This window comes from Musca autumnalis, unplaced genomic scaffold (genome assembly GCF_047663935.1).
Source record: "Musca autumnalis isolate F117 unplaced genomic scaffold, ASM4766393v1 scaffold_3, whole genome shotgun sequence".
NCBI classification, from domain to species: Eukaryota; Metazoa; Arthropoda; class Insecta; order Diptera; family Muscidae; genus Musca; species Musca autumnalis.
This window is the reverse complement of record NW_027411866.1, coordinates 261,378,654-261,403,620: the sequence shown is the minus strand read 5'-3', so window position 1 is coordinate 261,403,620 and position 24,967 is coordinate 261,378,654. Positions and strand designations below refer to the sequence as shown.

The 24,967-nt window shown below is 33.5% G+C and overlaps 2 protein-coding genes across 2 annotated transcripts in view; one reads left to right on the top strand and one right to left on the bottom strand.

The window, feature by feature from the left end:
• LOC141399475 (uncharacterized) overlaps window positions 1-24,967 on the top strand; it is a 107,360-nt gene that overhangs the window by 35,972 nt on the left and 46,421 nt on the right. The window lies entirely within an intron of this gene.
• The window catches only part of LOC141399477 (uncharacterized), a 31,605-nt gene that overhangs the window by 2,091 nt on the left and 4,547 nt on the right, over window positions 1-24,967 (bottom strand). Inside the window, exons 3-4 of the mRNA XM_073978329.1 lie at window positions 291-1,644; window positions 28-219 (exon numbers count right to left, since the gene is read on the bottom strand). Of these exons, the coding sequence (XP_073834430.1) occupies window positions 28-219; window positions 291-1,644 (1,546 nt within the window). The remainder of the gene's footprint in view (window positions 1-27; window positions 220-290; window positions 1,645-24,967) is intronic.

Below are 24,967 nucleotides of genomic sequence, written 5' to 3'. Positions count from 1 at the left end.
TTTTTAACCCTGCAATCAAAGACTCACCTATCAAGGGACCAAAACATATAACAAACACAGCTTTGCCTACCAAATGCCAACCAAAAGCTGACGGCAATTTCTCCAGAGAGCAGTACTCAGAAACTGTTAGAGTAAAATTACTGAGTGCTGAACCTCTAAAGAAACCACATATCGACAGCCATACCATCAGTTGGGTCCAGTCTGTTTGCTCGGCCATAACTGCAAAAAAAAGAGAAGATACAATTCAAATTACTTCACCCATGCAAGAGAAGATGTGGGAAGATACATACTTGAGCGGGTTATGGCAACAAATATAATGGACACCAGGAAAACGGTACGTTTTTTAATGTTGGTGCGATCAAATATCGGCGGCAAAACAATACGAGCAGCAATATCTGTAATGGCGGTTATGGAAAGACAAAATGCAACATCCTTTTTGTCATAGCCCAAATTGGCGAAAAAGAAAGGTGTCACCATTTTGAAGTTCATTTCGGCCACATAGAAAATCGACAGACCAAAGAGAATGTTAAGGAACATTTTGTCTTTTAGCAAATCCACATCCATCAGATCGGCAAATCTAACCCAGAAACCTGGCTTCTTCTCTGTCTCAGCGGCAGTATCAGCAGTCTTTTCCATTTCGGTGGGTTTCATTTTGATGAAGGAGTCTCGATGTCCACTCATGATGGTGCCTGTAGCAGTGCTAACTCTCTTCAGCTCGCGATCGTTTTGTTCGAATTCATCATCACCCACGTTCATGTGGACTTGCAAAATAGAGCCGGTAAAATCCATGTAGGATAAATTCGAGGTCACAGAGTGCTTGCGATGTCTCAATTGCATGCTTACATCATGATTGGACATGTAGGCACTTTCTGCGGACTGAACACCAGCTAGGGACATGATACGTGGGAAGGTGGGTCTTTTCGGTAGACCCATGCGTGATCCATTCATGGTATTCATGGCTATTTCCGAGTAGTTTTTGCGCATGGAATTCTGTTGCTGATTATGCTTGTGAAATAGTAAAGTGTTCATTTCGGGCAATGCATCGTCCTCGGTGCCATCCTCATGAATGACTTTGAATTCTGGAATGGGAGCAATGACCATCATTTCCTCATCAACTTTTTCGTCTTTCATATGCCATTTGGCCGGTTGCAGTAGCACAGAACCGACTGTGGCATTCAAAGCAATGCCCGATAATAGTAGTACAGCTCCTCTAAAACCGAATGCCTCAAGTAGAATTCGCACCAGCTGAGGCATGATCAACATGCCAATTGCAGTGCCAGCCATAGACAAGCCCACAGCCTGACCTCTTTTATGTTTGAAGTAATGATTTAGGGCCACGAAGGCAGCAGATGTTGCTAGACCTACGCCGATACCATTGAGGACGCCGTAGGTACCAATGATGTGGGCCATGCTTGAGGCAGGACTTGTACACGCCAATCCCAAGGCACATAGTATTGATCCAGCTATGGCAACCTTACGATATGAGAACTCCTTTAGCAAGGGCCCAACAAATAGGCCCGAAAAGTTCATACAGACATCCAGAGTACTGATGATGACAGCAGCTCCAGTTGTGCCTACATCGAGATCACGTAGTAAGTCTCCAAATAGCAAGCCAAATGAAGGTTCAATAGATCGGGTAGCCAACTGCAAGAAAAGAAAAAAAAACAACAAATAAATAATAAATTCTTAATAGGAAAATATTTACGCCTTTTTGTTAATGGACCCCCAGCAACTTATTTTCAAATTATATTATGTACTAAACATTGTTTTGCGATATGGAACATATGATTAAACGTCATAATATAATCAGACCGATACCGTTTGTGCTGTATCGCTGTGTGAATAATTGGCATTATAAAGCGCTTCAAAGCAAAAAACATATTATAAAGATTTTATAGTCCACAACGATTTACGATTTTATTTGGATAACTTTGATTATTTGTGAATGTTTTAAATCTGCCAAAAACTTGTATGTATGAAAAACGATCAATCAAACTTGGCATATGATATATTGTTATTAATAATAATTTATTATTATTGAATTTTGAACGAATCATTAAAATCAAATTTATGATAATAGGAATAAAGGGGTCTGCACAAACTAATAATTTAAATACTTACATCTCCTAACATAATTCAAAACAGAGTGGGTGAATTGTGTTCTTACTTTTGAGCTTACAAAAAATTTTAGACTTGTTCTTGTGCAGATGCAGCTATGCCCAAAATATGCACTAAAACGGTATATTGGAAGGAATTTTGAGAATAGTTGTCAAAAAAAAATGATTTTTGGTCAGTAAATGCCTAAATCCAGCTATGAATGATGCAGGTAAGCATAAATTATTCTTGTTATTCTTACCCAAAACATGAGTAAATACCAGGTAAAAACCGAGTAAATTTCTGTTTTGGGTGTTTATTTGGGCGAATAAAATTGTGTTTTAAAATCAAAATTTTGTTTTTCTTTCAAACAACAAATTAAAAGGAATACCAGAAAGCGGGTTTTTAAACACGCGAACTAAACTTTTTATTTGTCAAATCGGTCGTTGGAGTTGCTTGTGCAAAAAGTTAACGAAGAATGCAAAACTTAGATATTTGTCGAGGAGGACTTAAATCTCAAGATTATCCACTGAAATCGCTGGGTAATGCATATGATATATGACAATATTTGGATTTCGATCCATCATTTATGTTTTTCTTTAAGGAGATCTACAAAAAAACGATTTAAAAGTTCGCAAATATCAAAAATTATGCTGTCACCAAAATATGAACCAAAATTAGTCATATTTTAACTTGCCCCGTATCCAAATAAATGTAATATTATTCATAGTCAGTAAAAATTTGCTAAAACATTGCGTTTTCACATCTAATTGGACGATTTTAGTTTCTGTATTTACCATTTGGGTATTTACCCATTTCCCATCTCTAAATATTCTTTATACAATTCGTCGATTGTAATAGTTATAAATAAATCCGTTCAATTAACGCCAACTTAAAAACGTATGTTTCTAAGTAGAATTCCACATTATTATCGCATAATGACATTTTTTTAAGTACTTTATGGATTTGTTATAATTTATCAATCAAACTACTGAAACGAAATATGGCACATTTTGTATTCACTTATCGGGACTATGTCATCGACCGATGACGTCACGACGTCCATTCTTTCTCCCAACTAAAAAAAACACTGGAGGTGATTATTGTACAAATAAATATTTTGACAAAAAATGTATGTATGTACATATGTACATGTTTATGTTTCGAATTACATACAACGATCAACCAGACATCAGTAAACACTTCACTGCCACTAAACAGTGTGAACATATTTGACAATTCTTATCATGAATGCCTGATAATAGCAAACCCACATTCGTACCTACAAACAGATTTTCACAGATGACGGTGTTTGTACATACATATGTATGTATGTACATACGAGTATGTATGTTTACACATAGAGTATTATACACATTCGAAATGGCAAAAATATTGTTCAGGAACTGAGAACAACTTTCGACTGGCCTTAATTTATAATCGTGTCATAAATTTTGACAAACACAACCATTGGGCAATCAAAGGTTAAACTTTGTCATACAAGACGTCCACCACTACATCTACAAACTGGCAATTCAGAAGACAACTTTAATACGTTTTTGAGTGCTTCTTAAAATGGATTGCTGTTTTTTTATATTGCAAATAAAATGATTGATGTACTTTTCTTGAACGCAAGAAGAGTTTTTTGTCATTTTCGCAATAAATTGATTACCGTTATCTGCAGTCAGTGACTGCAATTCAAGTGTTAAATGAAAGTGTGATTAGCGATCAATTTGTAGGTTGAATGCGTATAAATTGTTATGAAATTGAAAAACCTCTACAACCCAGCAAAAATAACTCTTACAGAATACCTTCCTAACTCATTATTTTAACAAGGGCATGTCGTGCGAAATAAGTGGCACATATTTAGGCGAACCGGATAAAATAACCGGGGTAACCGAGTCTGTCCGCCGAAAAATATATACGTTTTCTTGGAGAACGCAATTATAATTATGTTTTTAAAAATTACAACAAAATCGGAGAGTGTTTAGAACATTTAATCAATGTAGATTAATTTTGTGCAAAATTAGCCCCCTTTAATAGAGTTGGCAAACTATCGATATTACCAACATTAGATTATTTTCCATATTTCATTTCAAAAAATCGATAGCTTATTAATAGCTCGTTAATTTGGAAATAAAAATGGCGGAAATAACTATGCTTTTGTTGACATTTTGTACAAGTTATTCTCATGAATATAAAGGAGAAACAAGTAAAAAAGTATCAGTCGGCTTTGCCGACAGAGATATACCCTCAGCCTGTGTATATTGAAACAATTTTTTCCCCAAAATACATGTGTATTTAGGGGAGTTAAAAATTTTTGGGCGTTTGGGAATTTTTGCTATTTACCCCTATTTTGACTTGACCCAACCCCGTCTACTTTCCAGTGTGGGGTGTATTGCAAATGGATTTGATCTGGCTCTATCTCTAGCCACATTTTTGCATTCGCCGGATTTACGTTTCTTATTATTCTGAAAGAAATTGCTACATCCATACGAAAGCATAGCCCAATTTTCCAATACAAAAACATGGACTTATACCGACAATTCCCTGAAGAAATGTTTTAGCAAAAGCAAAAAAAAAAAAAAAAATTTATGATTTTCTGTCGAAAAATTGGGTTAAACCTTTAAAATACCGGTCGGTGTCGTTCTATGTGGGCTATAAGATAAAATTTAACGAAGCCGACAATTTTCTGCATGTTTAATACCATCAATGAACACTATACCAAGATATACCAAATTTCAGCCATTTCGGTGGGATAATGAGGCTAAACCCTTCAAAATCTGGGTTAAAACCACCAAGAGCCTATTTGGTGCATCTTTTTATGAAGCTGAAGCGCATGAAAGCTCTCGAAGTGATAAACCGATTCGGTCTATAAATTAGCCGTCGCGACGCGTCGTAATGCGGCCCATACATTTACTGCCAAACTGCTGCTGCCGATGAACCCCTTGTGTACGTATGTGATCGAATAATGTGTGGCATTCCTTCAATCCACATTCCAAAAATGATTAATTTTCCTCCAAAACGCGACTTTTAGTAAAAGTTTTTTTCAAAAACTGTTTTTTGATTTCTTGGAAAATAAACAAAATTCATCGGATTAAAAGGGTTTCATTTACAAAATCAAAACTATAATACTATTACAAATGCTGTTCTGCATGCCCACAGTGTATGGACCACATAATATTTTGTGAAATTTTAAATCATGTTTGAAACTCCCTCGGGTACCTCCTCTAACTTTCGAAGAGAGTAACTGATTTGGTACATATTTTGCACATCGTAATATTTCTATCAGGCATAGGTCAGGTTCAAATCAAGATCCACTGCCAAAATGGACAATACGGTCCATTATTTCAGGTACCTCGCCCGTAACACATTTTTGTCGACAAGTTTATACGTCCATTAGGCCGGGGCGATTTGTATGGAAGGAAAAAAGTGATAGTGGGCGGCTGGAGTTTCTGATTCTTGGGATTATACTGAGCAAAAAAGTCCACTAGACCATATGTCTACAGTGAAAATCGAGTCCCCGGATTTTGACTTGAAATTTTTTTCAAGGATATTTTGGCCAAACCCTATCTCAGAAACTTGACCTATCCTGAAAATGTCCTTTTGCGTTCTTAGTACACTTACGAAGGTCTTTCATCTCCAAAAGGAAATTTCCACCCACTGACTTTAAGTCAAATTTTGTAGCACAGTGTAATTTATCGATATTTTCCGAAATATGTGCACCTTTTCGGGGCCATAACTGCCTGAAGGAGCGTTCCAATGCTTTTGCAATGTACTAGAGAGTTCTTAATTATTGTCATGGCTACAGTTTTTGTCCTTGTGTTGGATCCAAAATCTCAGTGGTTTGTATATTACATACATGGCAAAATATCCAAAAATCCTTGAAAAGAAACTTCAAGTCAAAATCCGGGGGCTCGATTTTCGCCGTAGACATCTGGTCTAGTGGACTTTTTTGTTCAATCCGAATAATCAGAAATCGCCCCACCCTAACGTCCATACATAATTTTTGAGGAAAGGTAGGTTGGTTGTGTCGACCAACTTTCATCTAGTTCCAATTCATCTAAACTATAACCTTAGTTTCTCTGTCTGCTAAGCCAACTGATAGTTGTTTCAACTGTTGGTATAATGATATTTCACAGATCAGTAAATAACTACTTACATAACTAAAATCAACGTTGACAATTGCAACTTATCGAACAACTGGGTTATTATAGGGAAATTATCTAACCCCTTAGGTATCCAAGTGAAATTATGGATTAACAACAAGAACAGTCTGTCAATAATGTCATATCTATCTTTGTAACTTATAACATGTGTCAATTGATTTACACTTCATAGATGTTTTCAGATTTGTTTCGATTACATTTGTGATTGTATTTGTAAAGGTCTTTTGTTTCAATTCATTTAAAAGTTTGCATGAAAAGTTTACAAGTTTTTTTACTTTCTTTTCATATGTATGAATATAATTGTGTGTATATCATGTTAAAAATAAATAATAATAAAAAATTAAACGGAAAATATTTACTCGTTTGCAAAACAGAACAAAAAGTGACAATTCATGTGACAGACCGACCGCGTTAACAGAAAAATCCAATAAACAAATTCAAAGTTCGAACCGTTTTAATCTGTTGCCAAGCGAATGTATACAAAGAGAAAATCTGTATTCTGTTCCATATAAAGATAAAACTATTATTTATTGCTGATAATGTGGTTTGGTTCGTTTTACATTACAACAAAGATTGAGACTGTGTTTATATTGGCAAACATGAAGTGATTTTCTGTACACAACTTCTGAGGCGTAACGAGCAGGGAAGTTCTGCACATAAGAAGTTTCATTTATCTTTCGTACTTATTTTCCTAATAAACAAAAATAACATAAAATCATTTTTGTGGCCCATTAATAAATTTATGATGATATCGGAAAATAATTTTCTTTTCATTGTTAAAATTTGATGAAAAGTACATATAATCTCCACAATACACCATAATTTTATTATATTTGCCATAAAACTACACTTCTTAGACTTATCGCCAGCTAATTGAAGCAATTGCATGAACAACATTTTATAGGCGTTAATTGAATGTTTGATTATCGCAACTTGGTTGTGAGGCGGGATGTTTGTTTTGTGCAATCACTTAAATGGCAAATAAATTACTTTCCATTAGGACGGATAAATATGCCAAAATATTACCTTTTGCACGCATTTGTTGTTATGTGTGAGAAGACGTGTTTTCACGCGAGTTGTACGAGTTTTATTAACAGTGGAACCTTTTTAATGTAAACAAACCACCAGAAGAGTCGTGGAGGGAGGATAATGGATTACAATGGTTAATTAATGTTATGGGAAAGTATAGGAATTAGATAGAACTAGAAAGAAGTTTGAGTTTGAGCCTACTGACTGTTAAAGTCAAGGCTACTTGAAGTAGAGAGACCGAGCAGTTTGAATCTGCTCGTGTGAAATTGTTTTCAATTGCTATATGTATATTTCTTATTATTTTTTTTTAACATACGATCATGTACAAATACAAAAAGTTCATTGTTTATATGAAAAAAAATACATAAACATGTTTATAATAATAAACAATATTTAATGCACGATTTGCACATTGATTAACAAATGTATGTTGACAACATATATAAACTTGTTATACTACAGTTAGCTCAATTTCAGTGAAAATTTGATTAAAGGCACTCTTTTTAACGTAACTTTAAAATTAATTTATACTCTGTACGAAAACTTGAGCTTTTTTGCAGGGAAGTTCTCTAACCCTTGATAACCTCAAATCCAAAAAAAAAAACAAAGACATAAGCTTCGTTCCGTTACGTACGGGAATCTTGAATTAATTTCATGGTAAATCTCATCCACTGTGACCGTAACATATGTATGTATGCCGTTATTTAATGGCATAAATATAAACAAATATAGAGTTGTTTAATTGATTTAGTCACTAACTAAACTTTAGCGTTAATTTGGAAACGAATATTTTGCTTAAAAATAGAAAAGACGTCGACAGCAATACAGTGAGAGAAACGAGTAGTAAAATTCCGAGTTTAATTAAATTTATTTGAATAATTAACACATTACAAATTCAAAAACCATTTCCACACTAGTCTCTAGATGTACCAGACATATTTGCCCTATTGCTAATTAAGTGGGTGAATGTGTCTGGCACAACTAAAAAGGCATTACATTTGCACAAATATGATATAAGTAACATGGTGCTAATAATTATAAGAATAGTGATACAATTAAAATATACATACATACAGTGTTGGCCACGTAATTAGCTCACCGCCTTGGAGCAAAATTATTTCACCCAGCTAAGAGCGTTGTTGGGGTATATTGAAACATTCAAAACCCATCCCTATTATGTACCAAATGAGATTCAATAATATATGTAAATAGTATCATCCGCGGTTATTTGAAAATAAAAGATTTTTCGAAGACATACATGGTACAACAATACGAGCTCAGTTCGGAAATTTCTTAGCCTAGCACAAAAAGCGCGGTATAAACAGAAAAAAGTTAAGTGTTTTGGAAACTTCCATCTCTGTTATGAACACATGTTGAATTTTTGCATAGAGAAAAGCAGTACTATAAAACTAATAATTTTTGCAAATTTTTGTAGTCAATATGCACTTGTATGACTTTTGTGGCTAATAATGGATTAGCAGTAGTATTGAATGTGATAAAGATCAGTGATAAAAAACCGTCATGGAGGGTCTTCAGTAATATATGGTCTCAATGACGAATCGGCCACAGACAAGTATGTAAAGAATGAATATTTGACTCTATATGTATTGTATTATAATGGAACAATGCAAAACAGCCCGATTTTGGCTTTGAAAACAACAAAATTTCTCTGCAAAGTATAGGGAAAAATAGAACCTCAGTAGTATTTTGAAACGACCTACAACAAAGCTCTATATCCTCTCTCAATAGTATTGGAATGACTTCGTTTTCCCAGAGGCTATATGTCGGACTACACTTAAGTGCAGTTTAAGGACTGTTTAAAGATAATTTTGACATTTTTATCCAAATCAAATTTATTAGAAACAGGAATTTCCACAATCGTTAAGATAAATACCCAAAAATACCCAATATTTTGTCCGGAAGTTCATACGACCAAAAAGGCCACACAATTCTGAGAACCCCGAAAAATACATGATGTTTGGGTGAAGGATTTCGGTTGTGTAGCCTGTATTCGATCTGCCCAATAGATTCATACAGGCTGATTGTTATATCTCTGTCGGCAAAGCCGACAGATACTGTTTCACTTTTTTTTAGTTTTTATAGTTTATGTGTTTGCATAAAAATAAATTATTTTATCAAACTATTTCTGTGTATATGCCAACACCTTTGTTAATTTTTGAAATAGATAAAAATAAACTTTAGATAATAAATCATTATTATTTATAAATTTCTTTTTATTTTGACAAATATGCCGGCGTGTGCTATCTGCAAATACATTAAGATATTATTTTCTAGCAAAATCTATTTGTATTTCAAAATTAATTTTATTGCCCTATCAATTAAAACTTTTATAATAAACGGAAGTTTTTAGAATATAATACCTACAAGAAGAGAAGGCCGTATATACGAGTATTGGAGTGGAACCGAAAATTTGTAATATATCGGATTTATATAATTTATTAATGATTTGATAAAACTAAAACGGTAGGGGTTAACAACTATTTTATTTTGTTCACTAACTTACTGAAAATGTTCGTAAATTATCGATATTATAAGTATTTTGGTTCTACCGATTTTTTGGCTAACCAAAAAAAGGTACATCCTTTCATTACTGTACCGGAACATGCAAGAATCTACAAGTTTTGCTATTTTTTATATTTTCTTTCTTTATACATTTTAAAAGTTTAGCTAATTACTAAAACACACACAACGTTTTCAACCTTCAACCGACAAATGTAATCGATTTCTAATAAAGTTTGACCAATTTAAGAGTTTTAGGTTTTAATTGAAAAAAAGGAAATATGTAAATAGCTTTACTCTCGGTTACACCACAATAAACATGTGCTTTGTTGTTTACTTTGTGAATAAATTGTATGTTTCCAGAATGGGAAAGTTACGACTATTCTTAATTAATTTCGATTAAATGCGCACATTTATAATGAAACATTTGTATCCAATTAAATGCTGGTTGTCACTCCAATGGATACTCATAACTCAATTGCAGTCAGTTGTGGGGCGCGTGATCATTAAGACAATTGGAATTATGAAAATACGTACCACTGATAACAAGATCAATCTATATTTTCGAAAATTTAAAATACAAATGATTCATGTTATTGGAGAGCATACACTGAATCTGTAAAAAATATTCTCGTATACAATTTTATTGCCAATTAATTTTAAAATTTGTTTTCGAACCAACAAAGTTTACAATTTGTTAATAAATTTATGAAATATGGACTTTTTTCCGAATAAGCTGTTCCATTGTCTTTTTTTACAAAATAATTTGACAGCTTTCTTGGAAAACTAATGTTGCGTTAAATGGAAGTTGCTTTTATATAAACATTGCATTGATAATGCAATCTGCTCCGAATACATATGTGTTGCACTATATATGTACATATGTATGTATGTACATACTGATATCTGCAGTGTCCAGATAACAACGTCTCGTGACTTCAATTACAGCAGCAAGCAAAAGAGTTGTTGAACTTGTGCAGTATATGCATGAATGTACACGATTTCTTCATACGATAAATGCAACAATGGAAACAGAGCCGAACTTTTTATACCCTCCACCACGAGTTGTATTGAAGTAAAAACGAACAATTAGTTTCCTTTTGTTTATGAATGTGCTAAGCTCTTCCGCCATGATAACTGAAGAATATCGTTTTCTTTTATACAAGGTTTAATACCAATGAGACATCGATGTTGTCTACCTATTCAGAATCCGAAATACCATGTTACAGTCCATTTGGGCGATGTGTGTATAACAAGCCACCAACATTTTTTTGTTTGGAACTCATACCCTTTTCATCGATTTTCGTGAAAATGCACCTTCGACCCCATACAAATTACTATGGAAACAAAGACCGCCATAAAATTTCATATATACGGGTCAGATGCACAAAATTTAGGAGTCGCCCTAGTGTACAAAAAAACCTTCAAAATACGTATAATCTGAAGGTACCTTCATATTGGGAATAACAATATGAACCAATATTGATCATTTTTTTTGGTGGAACTTTTCTACTCATTGAGAATCTGAAATACCAAGTTAAGTCATACAGTAGACTTATCCTTTAAAAGACTATATATCGAGCGGTTTCATAATACCTTCCAATCTGAGAAACCGCAATATCTCTTCTACCCACTATTATTTTTTGTAGGCATGTTTTATACCCATATCGAATACTACCCATATCGAAAAATACCAAATTTCAGTCATTTGGTGGGATAATGTAGCTAAACCTTTCTATGGGGGTTATATCAACAACAATGCTATATATCCCCAACGAAAACTATATACAATATAATCTTGATAATCCGGACACCACATGATTCGGCGGTATCCGGATTATCGAATTGTCCGTATTACCGAATAGTAACAAAGCCTATAATATTGTAAGTTAAAATCATTATTAAGGGACGTTTACTAGATAATAATTTGACATATAAGGTGAACGAATTCATATTAGCCGATTAACAAACATTTTTGAAATTCTCACTTTTTATTAAAAACCGATACATATTGATCTTCTCCACCCTCTGTGAAAATATCTCATTATTTTGTCTACTCTTTCGTCAAAAAATAGCGTTATACCACTCTTCATGTCTTCAGTTACTAGTAATGTATAAACAGTTTTTTGTCTCTACTGAAAATAAGAAATTTTGAGGTATTGCCCTTTTATTGAAAAGGTGCGATATTACCATTTCCCTTGTCGTCTTAAGACTCGCGATAGAACTTAAGAAGTCAAGTGCACTCCTCTCATTATGGTGAATATATTTTAGCCATGAACGGTTCCTAATGGTAAAAATAGCAAAAATTTTTTGAAAATATCCAATTTTTATACTTTTTTCTCCGACTCTGGTCCAAAGATACCCAACCGCCCAAAAATGAAGGATACCGTCAACCACAAAAATTTACCTAAGATTTCAATAAACAACATTTTAGAACATATGAACATTCTAGGAATGATTGTATTTCAAAAATGTTGTCAGTTTTAATAGGTGATTGTCAAATGATCGAAGAAAAACAACTACAAAATTGAAAAATCATTCACCAGTTTAGATGTTTTTCTTTCTTTTCCACTTTAGTTCGACATAGTGAAACATACTGTAAATATTTTAATTTTATTTTTATCTAAAATGACCTAAGTCGTCTTGTGTCTTTTTATGAAAATCATTGCGATTTAATGCTGCTTATGGCCAGATAATTATTATGAATATTATTTTATAAATGGATCCACTTACGTATTTTTGCCAAAAAAATATATCAGTTACTAAACTTTTTTTAAAAAACTGAATAGTGATATAGAAAGCTCTGAAAAAGTACAACGACGTGGCAATAATAACTCAAAATTTACATACATAAGTCGACTAATGTCGTTTTGTTTGAAAACCACAGATACATTTGTATGTATACATATATACTTTATAGGGACTTCGACGAATATTTCGATGTGTTACAAACGGTATGACAAATGTAATTATACCCTCCATATTATAGTAGAGGGATGGTATACCCGAGATATGATTGTGCATTGTCAGAACCATACGGCGAAGTATAAAAACAATGTAAAATGGGAACATAGAACGCTTCTCGAATACAGATGAAGCTTCTAATCGTTACCGATAACCACTCAATTGTTGCAAAATAACCTCTTAAAAATATCAATGCAGTCAGTGATCAATATTCGATACTTCATCTTATCTAAAGAAAAGACGTATCAGCAAAAGAAAAACTGAGAGTAGCTAACGTTGATTGTCGATCGAGTGTAATCATTTCCCATGCAAGCGTTGCATGATCACCATATTTGGTAATTTTAATACAAAATATTTTATTGAGCTGTCCGTCGTCTATTAATCAATATGTGTTTTTAAATGAATTTTGATGAATGCAAAAGATTATTACCGAATTCGGAACACTTTTAATTGTGATGGTATTTCATAAATAAATAAATAATTGAAATTTGATTTTGGAATATTTTAAAGGGGAAAAACATTGGGGTTACAAATATTATGTGTACGTATGTCTGTTTGAATGTATTTGTATTTATTGGAAATAAACATATGTGAGTAATATGTGTATATGTAATTGCCGATTGACCTCGATTAATTGTTGGAATGAAAGCCACTTTAAAAAAATAGATCAAAACCGTGTTCGTGGAGCTTAAAATAATGAATTTTTAAAAAGTAAAATACATATAATTTTGTTTCATATACAGTTATTTTTTATTTAATACTAATATATCGAATGAATATGCATGAATGTAGTTTGAATATTAATAAAAATAAATCTTTTTTATTCCCGAGCTACAGAATGCAAGGCAATTTTGATATGAAAATCCATTCACGTGATTTTTTTGCAATCTGTTCAATCGTTTCTCTATGCATGTCGAGATCTCTATATGGTCTGAGGGGGAGGGCGATAAAAAACGAATAATTAAAAATAACAAAATAGAAACGGAAAAGCAAAACAAAAGCTGATAAGAAACGGTGATGTGCAAATATTTTAGTTTCGTAATAAGTTCAATTAGAAATTATCTGAATTCATTCGGAACGGGCAATGTCTCAACAAATCCCAAAACAAATTAACAAACATTACTCTCATGGAAATTACTGTGTTCAATATCGGTATTATGTTATCTAATAGTTTCTCTATATTTGTTATCGTAGGTTGTCCTAGGTTCAATGCCGATCTATGGTAGGCCGTGGTAATTGTTACAATGACTTCGATTTTAAGATTACTTCTTTTTGATAAGAAAATCAAATAAAAAAATAATAATATTTACGCACAAACGATACATGAAGAATATGTTTTGCTTTTTCACAATTGTAATTATTAAAGTATTTATAAATCAGCAAAAATTAGGACATGTGTATATTAGGGTTATGTATTTTTGACCATCTTTCTCAAAAATGATTTCCTGTAGCGTGAATGAATGAACTGTTGCCTATTAATGACTAAAATAACCGCTAAGCCGATCTTGCTGCAATTTTCAGGGTATATTACTACATCGGCTGAAAATAACATAGCATATACAAGTTTTGAAATTCCGCTCTGATCCGAAGATATAACATCAGAATCGGAAGTACCTCCAAAAAATGTAAACTTTGTATGCAAATATCTATAGAACTATTACAGATACAGTCTACAAATTTGAAATGTGTGACGGAATTTGGCCTACAAATAAATGTGCCAAAATATATCGAAATAGGTTCAGATTTGGATATAGCTCCCATATATATTTTCGTCCGATTTCATGTATTTGATGCACCGCAAACGCTATATATGCCCGATTTCAATAAAATTTGGAATGTGTGACGGAACATGGTCTACTAATAAATGTGCAGCGGGGTAGCGAAGCGCACCGGGTTCAGCTAGTATAATATAAAATAAATTATTAATATACACTCATCAGATAAAACCAATATGGCTCTATGGAATACAACTCGCGGGTTGCACCCAAAAGAATAATAATCAATCAGATCCAAACATTTCAAAATAAAGTCCTAAGGAGTATGGCTAACGCCACTTGGTACGTAAGGAACAGCGATCTACACAGGTAAGAACAATATCTGAAGAAATTAAACACGTTGCTTGAAAACGTAAGAAGCCGTATGATCTCTTAGGATCATAATTTGTACATATTTGGTCTGTTCCAGTCCTGCAAGAATCTACTAATTTTTACTATTTTATTCGATAACATAAAGGAAAAAATGTTATCGTAGTAAAAAATAGTAGATTCTTGCAGGTTCTGGAACAGATCAATTGTTATTATACTTATATACCATAACATGTAGAACACGATAAAAATTGCTTGTTAGTCTTAATGAATAGTTTCAATAAATAAAAAATTTAATCTTAGGTAAAAACTCATGAAAATATGATACAGGGATGGATACGAGGTTGTAAAAAGGTCATAACCCTAATGTACATGCTTTAGCAACATATTCAAGAACATTATCTGTAAACGTTTTCATATAATGTTTTATACCCTCAGCCTTTGGTTAACGAGGGTAATACGATAAAAATGTGGCTGATCGAAATATTGGTTTTAGACCTCAAGTATGTTTGGAAGAAATCCGCTTCAGACAATTTAGCGCGGTCCGGAGGGAGTAATCGATTTGGACATAGTAATATTTCTTTCAGATATAGTTGAGGTACGAATATATGTCTAACCATTCCTTCAGGCACAAGGACATGTATCCGATCGTATGATTTTTTGGTGGCTGATTGTACTCGTAGCGCAACATATGAATTGTGTTTCCGATTTGGCCAAAACTTTGCACATCATAAAAAGTCTTCCAAACGTACATCAAGTTCCAAGAAGCTCTATAGCGAACAAACCCTTCGGGTACATTTGTCACAAAAGTCCAACATTTTCGTTTAAATGTAGATTAGGGGCGTTTTGAAATGTTAATGTTTTTCATTGTCAAGTCCACGCTCTCTAACATACGAGGGGAACTAGAAATGAAAACGCGAGTATTCATCATTAAAAGTTCTTCAGCATGATTTATACACTTTTTCATGCGCTCAAACCAATTGTTGAAGACCTTTTTCCACTACGATTGAGACACCTCCAAAACATTGTTTCTGATCGCTTCAATAGCATCTTCTGGCGACGAAAATCGTTGAGCACGCCTTTTTTTCTTGATGTGCTGGAATCAAATGAAGTCATTGGGTTCCAAGTCGGGGCGGTGGATGTCCCATCAATTCCACGTTTTATCCCGTCAAAAAGGCGATGGTTGGAATCGATGATGTGAGAGATATTGTCATGATGCAGAATGATTCGTCTTCTCTTTTTGCTTTTTTGGAATTTCTCAGGAGACTTCAGGCAAACAGTAGTGTACCACTCAGAATTAACCGTCCTACATTCCTCAAGCTGTATAGTAGCCACATGGTCAATTTAGCCAAAGAAACAGGCCACCATTTTCATCGAAGTGCTTCTTCTATGAACAACTTTCGTTGGATTTGGCTCACCTTCGAAGACCCCCACGGTCGAAATTGAAGCACCGCAATCGTATTTATTCACAATTTCTTTGCCCTAATCGACAAGAGCCTTTTTTGAGCAATTGTCAAATTGAGCTGGATCTAACGAGAACCCCCTATTTCTGTGGCCAGGAGTTCATGAAATATCAAATGTTAGTTGGTGGAAGAAATGCCCAAGGACGCCTTTATTTCATGGTATATAACATGGCGATCTTACATAATCCGTTCACCCACGGCTTAATTTTTTTCTGGCACAACGATTGTTTTTAGACGACCCTCACGACCTTCGTTTTTAGCGAGGTTCGGCACGATTGAATTCATTAAACCAGTTTTTCGAATGCAAATCGCTTCAACAAAAATCAAAGTGATTCGAGAGCAGGTCTTAAAGTGAACTTATCCGAAATTTTGTGTGAGAGGTACCAGGAGTATACAAATATATACCAATATACCAAGAGTATACAAATATAGTCCATATTCGAACCTGATCTATATCTGGTAGATATATTAGGATGTGCACAGTATGGATTTCATCGGTCACTCCCTTCAAGAGTTATCGTGCGCAAACTTTTTCCGAACAATTTTGAAGTTTTGTGGGGGAGGTACCTGAAGGAGTGGACCGATGTAGCCCATCTTCGAATATAAACTATTCGATACTATAAAATATTACGAAGGCCAAATTTTAGACCGAATCGACAGATCCGTTGGAGGGTTATCTAGCGCTACACAATGTGTCATAGGGTTTTTTTTTTTGCAAATTTCCGGCAATTTCCTCAGGAAGTATGGACTTGCACCTGATGAAACTTGTACTCTCGTATGGGAGGAAGTGAATACAAGTTGTTGCAACAAAAATCAAAGCGATTCGAGAGCAAGTCATAAACTGAACTTATTCGAAATTTTGTGTGGGAGGTACCCGAAGCAGTGGGCCGATTAAGTCCATATTTGAACCTAATCTAAGTCTGGTAGAAATTTCACGATGTGCAAAGTATGGACCAAATCGGTTACTTCCTTCAAGAGTTATCGTGCCCACAAATTTTCCGAACATTTTGGAACTTTTGTGGGGGAGGTACCTGAAGGAGTGAACCTATATGGCCCATCTTCGAACTTAAATCAAATCTGGACAAAATATTTCGATACCCAATATTTGAACCGAATCGATTGATCCGTTCGAGAGTTATCGTGCGCACCAGCCAGCCAGACAGACGGACAGACAGACAGACAGACGGACGGACATTGCTAGATCTACTCAAAATTGTCTGAAACGGATATCGTACAAACATACTTGGGGTCTAAAACCATTATTTCGATGAGGCACATTTTTGGTCGTATCAAAGTGTAAATACCCTCTTTAGCCTAAAGGCTGAGGGTATAATGATCGGACGAAAAGTAAGCAAGTAAATTCAATTTTTTTGCAAAGTAATTTTTTCAAGTTACTGTAAACAACACAACACATGATCGTATGTCAAACTGTCCTTAGTACGTTTAGTTTAAAAACTGTCAAACTTTAAAAAAAAATGTTTTACCCAAACATCAATCGTCAGCTCGAAGTATAAAGGTAAGCAAACGATTGATGTTTGGGTATAACAAGTTTTTTGTTGAAGAAGTTATTGAAATACAAACAAAAAACAAGGGAACTGATGAGATTCTGTGGCGAGAATCGAAACTATAGTATTCCCCGCCTTACTCCTTGGCGAACAATGCCAAATCTTTTCCGCTAATAAGCTAGTTGTTTTAAAATATTAAAACAACAACAATGGGATTAACCCATACTATTTTGAAAAAACAAAATTGGCAACACACAGTGTTGTCTAGGCCAGAAACTTTATTAGTTTCCCTCGTATTGTATGTGCAGTTTCACAGCCCGGAAATTGAAACTTTCATTGAAGGTAGACCTTGCGACTCTGATCACAACGATATAATTTTTCAACTCCAAGTCGAATCTCTAAAAGATATTTCGGTGACCGACTAAATTCCTGTGCTGTCCGTAAATATAAGATACAATTTAGATTCAGAATTTGCTGTTTCAAATGTAATGAATCGGTATGTTACTGTCGCATAAGGTTGGACAATATAGTTCCTAGTTCAATGTCCTAATTCCTCATACAAACGAACGTATCAAATCACTCATATGTAGTTTTTTCATACAAACGATGCGATCGATTGGAATTACATACTGAACTAGTTCGTTCAATTGAAATAGCTTGGCACAACTCAAGCTTTTATATTGCCTCTGTTAAAATTGTGCGCAATTGAGTTGGTCTTTAAATAAGATATTACATGACGCTTTCCTTGAGTGTACATCGCCTGTGTTCATGAGTGCCTATGTTCAATAAGACTGGAATAGGTGAGGAAATAAAAATATTGACATAAATTAGATTATCGAGACATTTATTTGCTGACCGCTGTTGGTTATGTTGCTAAGTTAAATATTAGCAAAGTGGTTTCGCCTCGTTCCACATGGTGTCTCATGGAAATGCCAACAGAAACAACAGAAGTAAAGAAAGAAAGAATGAATCAAACCAACGTTTGGTTGGATGATAAGAAATGACTGTAGGAAGGCATAACAACAGACCGAGCGTAAATAAATTGTATACGAGTGTCTACCATATACACGTGCTTACAATAGTAGCCAGACAAAGCTACCTACAACAAAATACAATTAAGGAGATACCTACCCCTATTTAATGGGGGAAAATAATAAACTGAACCACAGTGGGAGTATTGTAAATGAGTTAATGGATAAAAAAATATTGTAAAAGAGGAAATATATAAATTTTACAAAAAGTCTATTTTGATTTAAGTTTCAATGTTGGTGTTAAAAGCATAGTACACATTGACCAACAAAACTGACAGTCATCGAGGTCTATTTCGTAAATATCAACGTCTAACTGAATGAATACTTTTCTAATCTCTAAATAATACTTTACGTATTGTATTTCAAACATTTTTAGCTAAACAAAAGTTTTTATTTGCCAGAAAATTGTCCTAAAAGTCCACTTTAAGATCAAGAGTTTTACCGTTACCTATTTGATCTATCCATAATTGACTTCTTTTCCACAGTACCATGATTCAAATCCATGCACTCTAAAGAATCTCATATTTATCGTAGATGTTTTTTTCCACATACCTGATCTACAACAATTTGAATTTGTTAATCAAGTCTTAAATGCCTATTGGCGGCTACAAACAGAGAACAGACACAAAGAAAGCAACGAGCCATATCGTCTCTATTGTCTCGCTGGCTACATTTAGTAATTTTAATGCAAAACAGATTTACTTGGGATTCGGTTGACGGCATGTCATGAATGTCAGCAGACTTGTCATTTGTTGGTATTACTAAATTTTGGCAATGTATTTGGGATGCGCGCTGTACCCACACTTTTACCACAGATGTATGAATTTTGTCGTTAGGTCCGTCGGTTGGTGTTGATCAAATCCAAATGCTGGTCGTTTTACGGCGCAATAAATTTTTGAAGATATTTTGTCGTTGTCGGGTGTGTTGTTTTTTTTTGTTCATTTGGTTGCAGTTATTTCAATGTCAGCATTTACTTAAGTGAATTTCAAATTTAAAATGAAATTTACCGAAAAAAAGAACAGAAAAAAATAAAAATAACGTCACCCAATATGTACACACACGTTGCATGTAATTACACTAAACAACATTGTTTTTAAATTCATTTGATATATTCATCTTACATGTATAGATATGATTCTACCCGGTATTTACCCAAAACATGGGTAAATACCAGGTAAATACCCGATTAATATCTTTTTTGGGTAAATAACATTTTATTTTGAAATCAAAATTTTGTTTTTTCTGCCAGACAGAAAATCAATAGGAGTACCAGAAAAGCGGGTTTTTAACCACGCGGACTACACTTTTTATATCAAATCGGTCGTTGGAGTTGCTTGTGCGAAAAAGTTGACGAAGAATGCAAAAATTATAGCTTTGTCGAGGAGGTCTGAAATCTCAAGATTATCCACTGAAATCGTGAATTAATCCATCTGATATATGATAAAGTTTGGATCTCGATCCAGCATTTATGTTTTTCTGCATGGAGAACTACAACCAACAACTCTAAAAGCTCTCAAATATCAAAATTATGCTGTCACAATATATGAAAGATTTACCAACATTTGGACCAAATTTGGTCATATTTTAACTTGCCCCGTATCCAAAAAGGTAATATTATTCATAGTCAGTTAAAATTTGCTAAACCACTGAGTTTTCGCATATAATTTGATAATTTCAGTTTCTGTAATTTATACCCACATATTGGTATTTACCATTTGGGCATTTACCCATTTCCCATCTTTACTTACAGGTAGGGTTGTAGTCGGATGGAAGCGGCATAAGTCACATGATTATACCCGAGTTCTTCAGATGAATAACCAAGGAGGAACATATTATTTCTTTACAACAATTAGGAGGAGCATTTGGTATGTTCCAAATCTGGCAGAATCAACTAATTTTTACTATTTTTCGATATATTAAAGGAAAAATTGATATTGTACGATGTAGAACAGCCATATTATAAATACCTTTTCGTCAGACAAGTTTTGTTCTATAGTGTATCGTTACACTCTACAGAATTGTTTGAAGTGCTGCAATGCATATCAATTCTTAGAACGCAAAACCGAGTTCAGCGGCAACAAATATACGGATTCAGACAACAGCACAGTTTTAATCCAAAATGAATCATATGTTTACCATTTTTTAAATATAATTAAATAAATATATTTTAAGCTAATTTTCTTTCAAGTCATATTGGAAATGGGTTATTTAAAAACAAAAAACGAACAAAAATTAAGATTTTAATTATGTCTGGAACCAGTCAATTGATCAGCTGTTTCGGTCTAGAGTTCAGAGCTCTCGAAAACACACATACAACAATTAATATGTGATAGATGACAAATCAATATTTGTATCAAAGTAGGTGCTTCAGTAAATTGACATTGAAAGTTTATACAATCAGCGACATTTTAAAGAAGTCGTTGGTAAACATAGCTGTTTACTTTTCTGATAATCCATTTTATTTATAAGTAAACAAAGAAGACTAATCGACCCATATTCAAAACATAATAAAAAAATGAAGACATTTTTGCAAAAAATAATTGAACAGCTGAAACCGTTTTCGATTTCGGGTTTATTCACCTATTCGGAAACTGCATGGCAGAACTACAAGGTAGTGGTATCACACCAGCTGATCGAATATGAAAAGCCAAATCCCTTTATAAAAAAATTATTTTTGTTGTAATTTCCCCAACAACATAAAGAAAGTTTTGACATAACATATTCAAAATTTTACGATGCCACTACCTGGGTAATTGTGCCATGGGAAACTGTATATCACGTATCTGTTGATGTGCGGAGAATTTAAAATAGAAATAAACCAGTTAGTGTTTAGCAAATGTCGGCTACACAATATGTTTTTACACTCGAACTAATCTGAATAGGTAAACTGTATTTCACATAAAACAGTAATAAAGGCACATTAATTAATCCACTGGATTTCGAATGTAAATTCCATACGTCAAATAAATCCGAAAAAAGTTATAATGTTAACATGGTTATCTTAACAGGTTTATTTCTTAAAACATTAAAAAAAGTTGTACCTACTTATTCCATATAGGATATGTGGACCTAAATGAAATCACTGAAAGATGATCCTCCCTGGATTTTAATATACACGGAGGAAAACAACGCCTCTCTAGCATATGTCCCACATATATTTTGCAGCAAATATATATTTGTTTGCAATCTGTCCCAAACATAACATATGTTTGGGTGCAAACAAATTATATGTTTGGGTGCAAACAAATACAAACCCAAAAGTTACAAAAAAAAACCTACACATGCACCAGTGGGCGCTTTCTGAGAGCATTGGAGCGTAAATTTCAATGTGAATCACACGTTTATAAATGGTGGTGGTTTATTGAAAGGCATAAAAAAAGCAAAAGTAACAACAGAAACATAGGTACGTAAAACATTCCAAAGAAATACATAACAGACTTTAATAAAAGAAATGCTGAATAAAATAATTTATTAAAAGTCGCACTTTTAAAAAGTAAAAAAAAATATATAGAAGCATCGTTGAACGCTTCTCCTTAGTTGTGGAATAAAACACATCTTCTTCAAAGTTGAAATCATTAGCGGAAAATAGGCAACTGGAATCAAATGATTACATAATGTAATAAATAGGTACATCCATATTTCAAATATACATACATATGTATGTATATGAAAAATGTGTTGATGTAATTACCAACATTAAATATGATTTCTTCCTTGTCCAATAAAATATTTCCCTTCACCATCGTGAATCAATTATAAACACTGATTTATTCACTCACTTTACCGTCTTTATTCAACGATTTTATTGAGAGAACTGAAAAAAAAGAATAACATAATTAATACCATTTTTTTCTTTTCCTCTTTATTATAAAACAGCATTCTGCAGCCGCGAGAGCCCTGTTGTTACTCTCTTTGACAAAAATCCTCTCTTCACCCATAAAAAAATATGTTCTAACATACAAAATATGTTTGTACCGAAACAAATAAAGTTAAGATATGTGACAAAATGTTCCAAACATATATTTGTTTGGACACAAACAAATTATGTTTGGATCCAAACATATTTCTAACATAAATTTTTCTGCGTGTAGCTATATAGGACAACAAATACCCAAAATCGGCCAAATATGCATATTGGAGCTATATCAAAATCCGATCCGATTTTCACAACTTTTTAGGATTCATTTTTTAGCAACAACAATGAACTGGTAAAGTTTTTTCATTGATTGGGCCATAATTGCGGCCTTTAGGGAATTTTTGTGAAAATGCACGTTTTGACACCATACAAATTACTATGGAAACAAAGATCGCTAGGTTGGCACAGGTTAACGTTAACCGATCGCCATAAAATTTCATTACAAGGGTTTTGAATAAAATTGAAAAAAAATTAGAGGGTGGGAGTTCCAAAAAAAAAAATATTTTTTGGGGTCAATTTAATTGTACATTAATGCGTGCATACCTATATGGGCACGGTGAACCTATTCACAAGACTTTGAGTGTATTAATTTGAGATTTGAATATTGTTATATGTAGATTGAAATCTTCAGCATGCCAGAACGAAAATGATTTACAATTTAAAGACTGGTTTTGATGTCTTTTAGGTGTCACGCTCACGTTTATTACGTGTGATCATGGATTATTAATAACAACAATAATAACTTATCGATTATGGTGAAATCATTTAAATTTGTTAATAACGCTTTTAAGGTAAAGTAATTAAGTATCTGTTTATATCCTAAAATATAAATACACCTACAGTGGAAAGTCCATATACATCCATTGATTAATGCCAAAATTTAAGGCATTAATAAATAACAAAATTTATACAAAAAGAGAGAGAAAAAAAAAATAAAAAATAAATTTATTTACATAATGAAAACATTAAAACAGGAACATTAATATTTCATCCGCAAAAAGTTTAAACACATACAAACATGAAATTATTTTAAATTTTTATGACAATTTTGCTGTTTAATCTTTCTTCCGACATTTGTTTTACACTTACTGATGATCTTTTATACTTGGTAATAATTTTATTTAGCGCGAACAAGAACAAATAAGTTTCATGTCACTGGCACTACACTTAGTTAGACCTTCAACGTAATAGAATTTTAAATTACAACCTGTAACTTTACAAAAGTTTCAGATAGACAGATTTTCTTGTTCATTGTATAAGTTTACTTATCAATTTGACAGGCCTGTTCAAACAGTTAGAGAGATAAAAAGTATGTGTGCATACATACATAATTATGTCCCTCGTTAATTTTAAATTTACTTCTCATTAGCTTCCTATAAGAATTCCTTGCAGGATTAAAACAGGTAGAAAGTATCCTACTACTCGCTACAATTAGTAACGTCAAATTAGATGTAGTGTATTAATCGTTTTAGAATGATCATTGCAAATATTTTTAATGTAAAATGTCCTTAAAAGGATTTGTATACAAGTGTAAATATACAACTATATGTATGCGCATAGCATATGTACATACACATATGAACATACATACATACATAAGTAAATGAGTGGAATCATTGTTGGGTTTGCCTTAACAAATTAGCCATCGTTTCATTTCTGTTCATTTTCCAACGTTTTGGGTAACAAACAACAAAGTGGTCGAAATACACAGTATATACGAGGGGAACTAGAAAAGTTTCAGGACAATTTGGCATACGATCATGTGTTGCATTCTTTACAGCGACTTGAAAAAATCACTTTGAAAAAAAGGGAATTTACTTGTGAACATTTTCGTCCGATCATTTTTCACAACTTTCCATGTGCAATGATCAAATTAATTCTTTGAATGTAGATAAAGGACCATCGTATAGCACTATGAAAGACTGGTTGAATGAATTCAATCGTGGCCGACACTCACTAAAAATGAAGCTCACGATCTTCATTCGTCGTCCAAAACGGCCGTTGTGCCAGAAAAAAATTAAACCGTGGGTGAACGGATAATGCAAGATCGCCATGTTATATACCGTGGAATAGAGGCATCCTTGGGCATTTCTTCCACCAAATAACATTTGATATTGCATGAACTCCTGGCCGCAGATCCAGCACAATTTGATAATCGCTCAAAAAAAAGGCTCTTGTCGATTTGTGCAAAG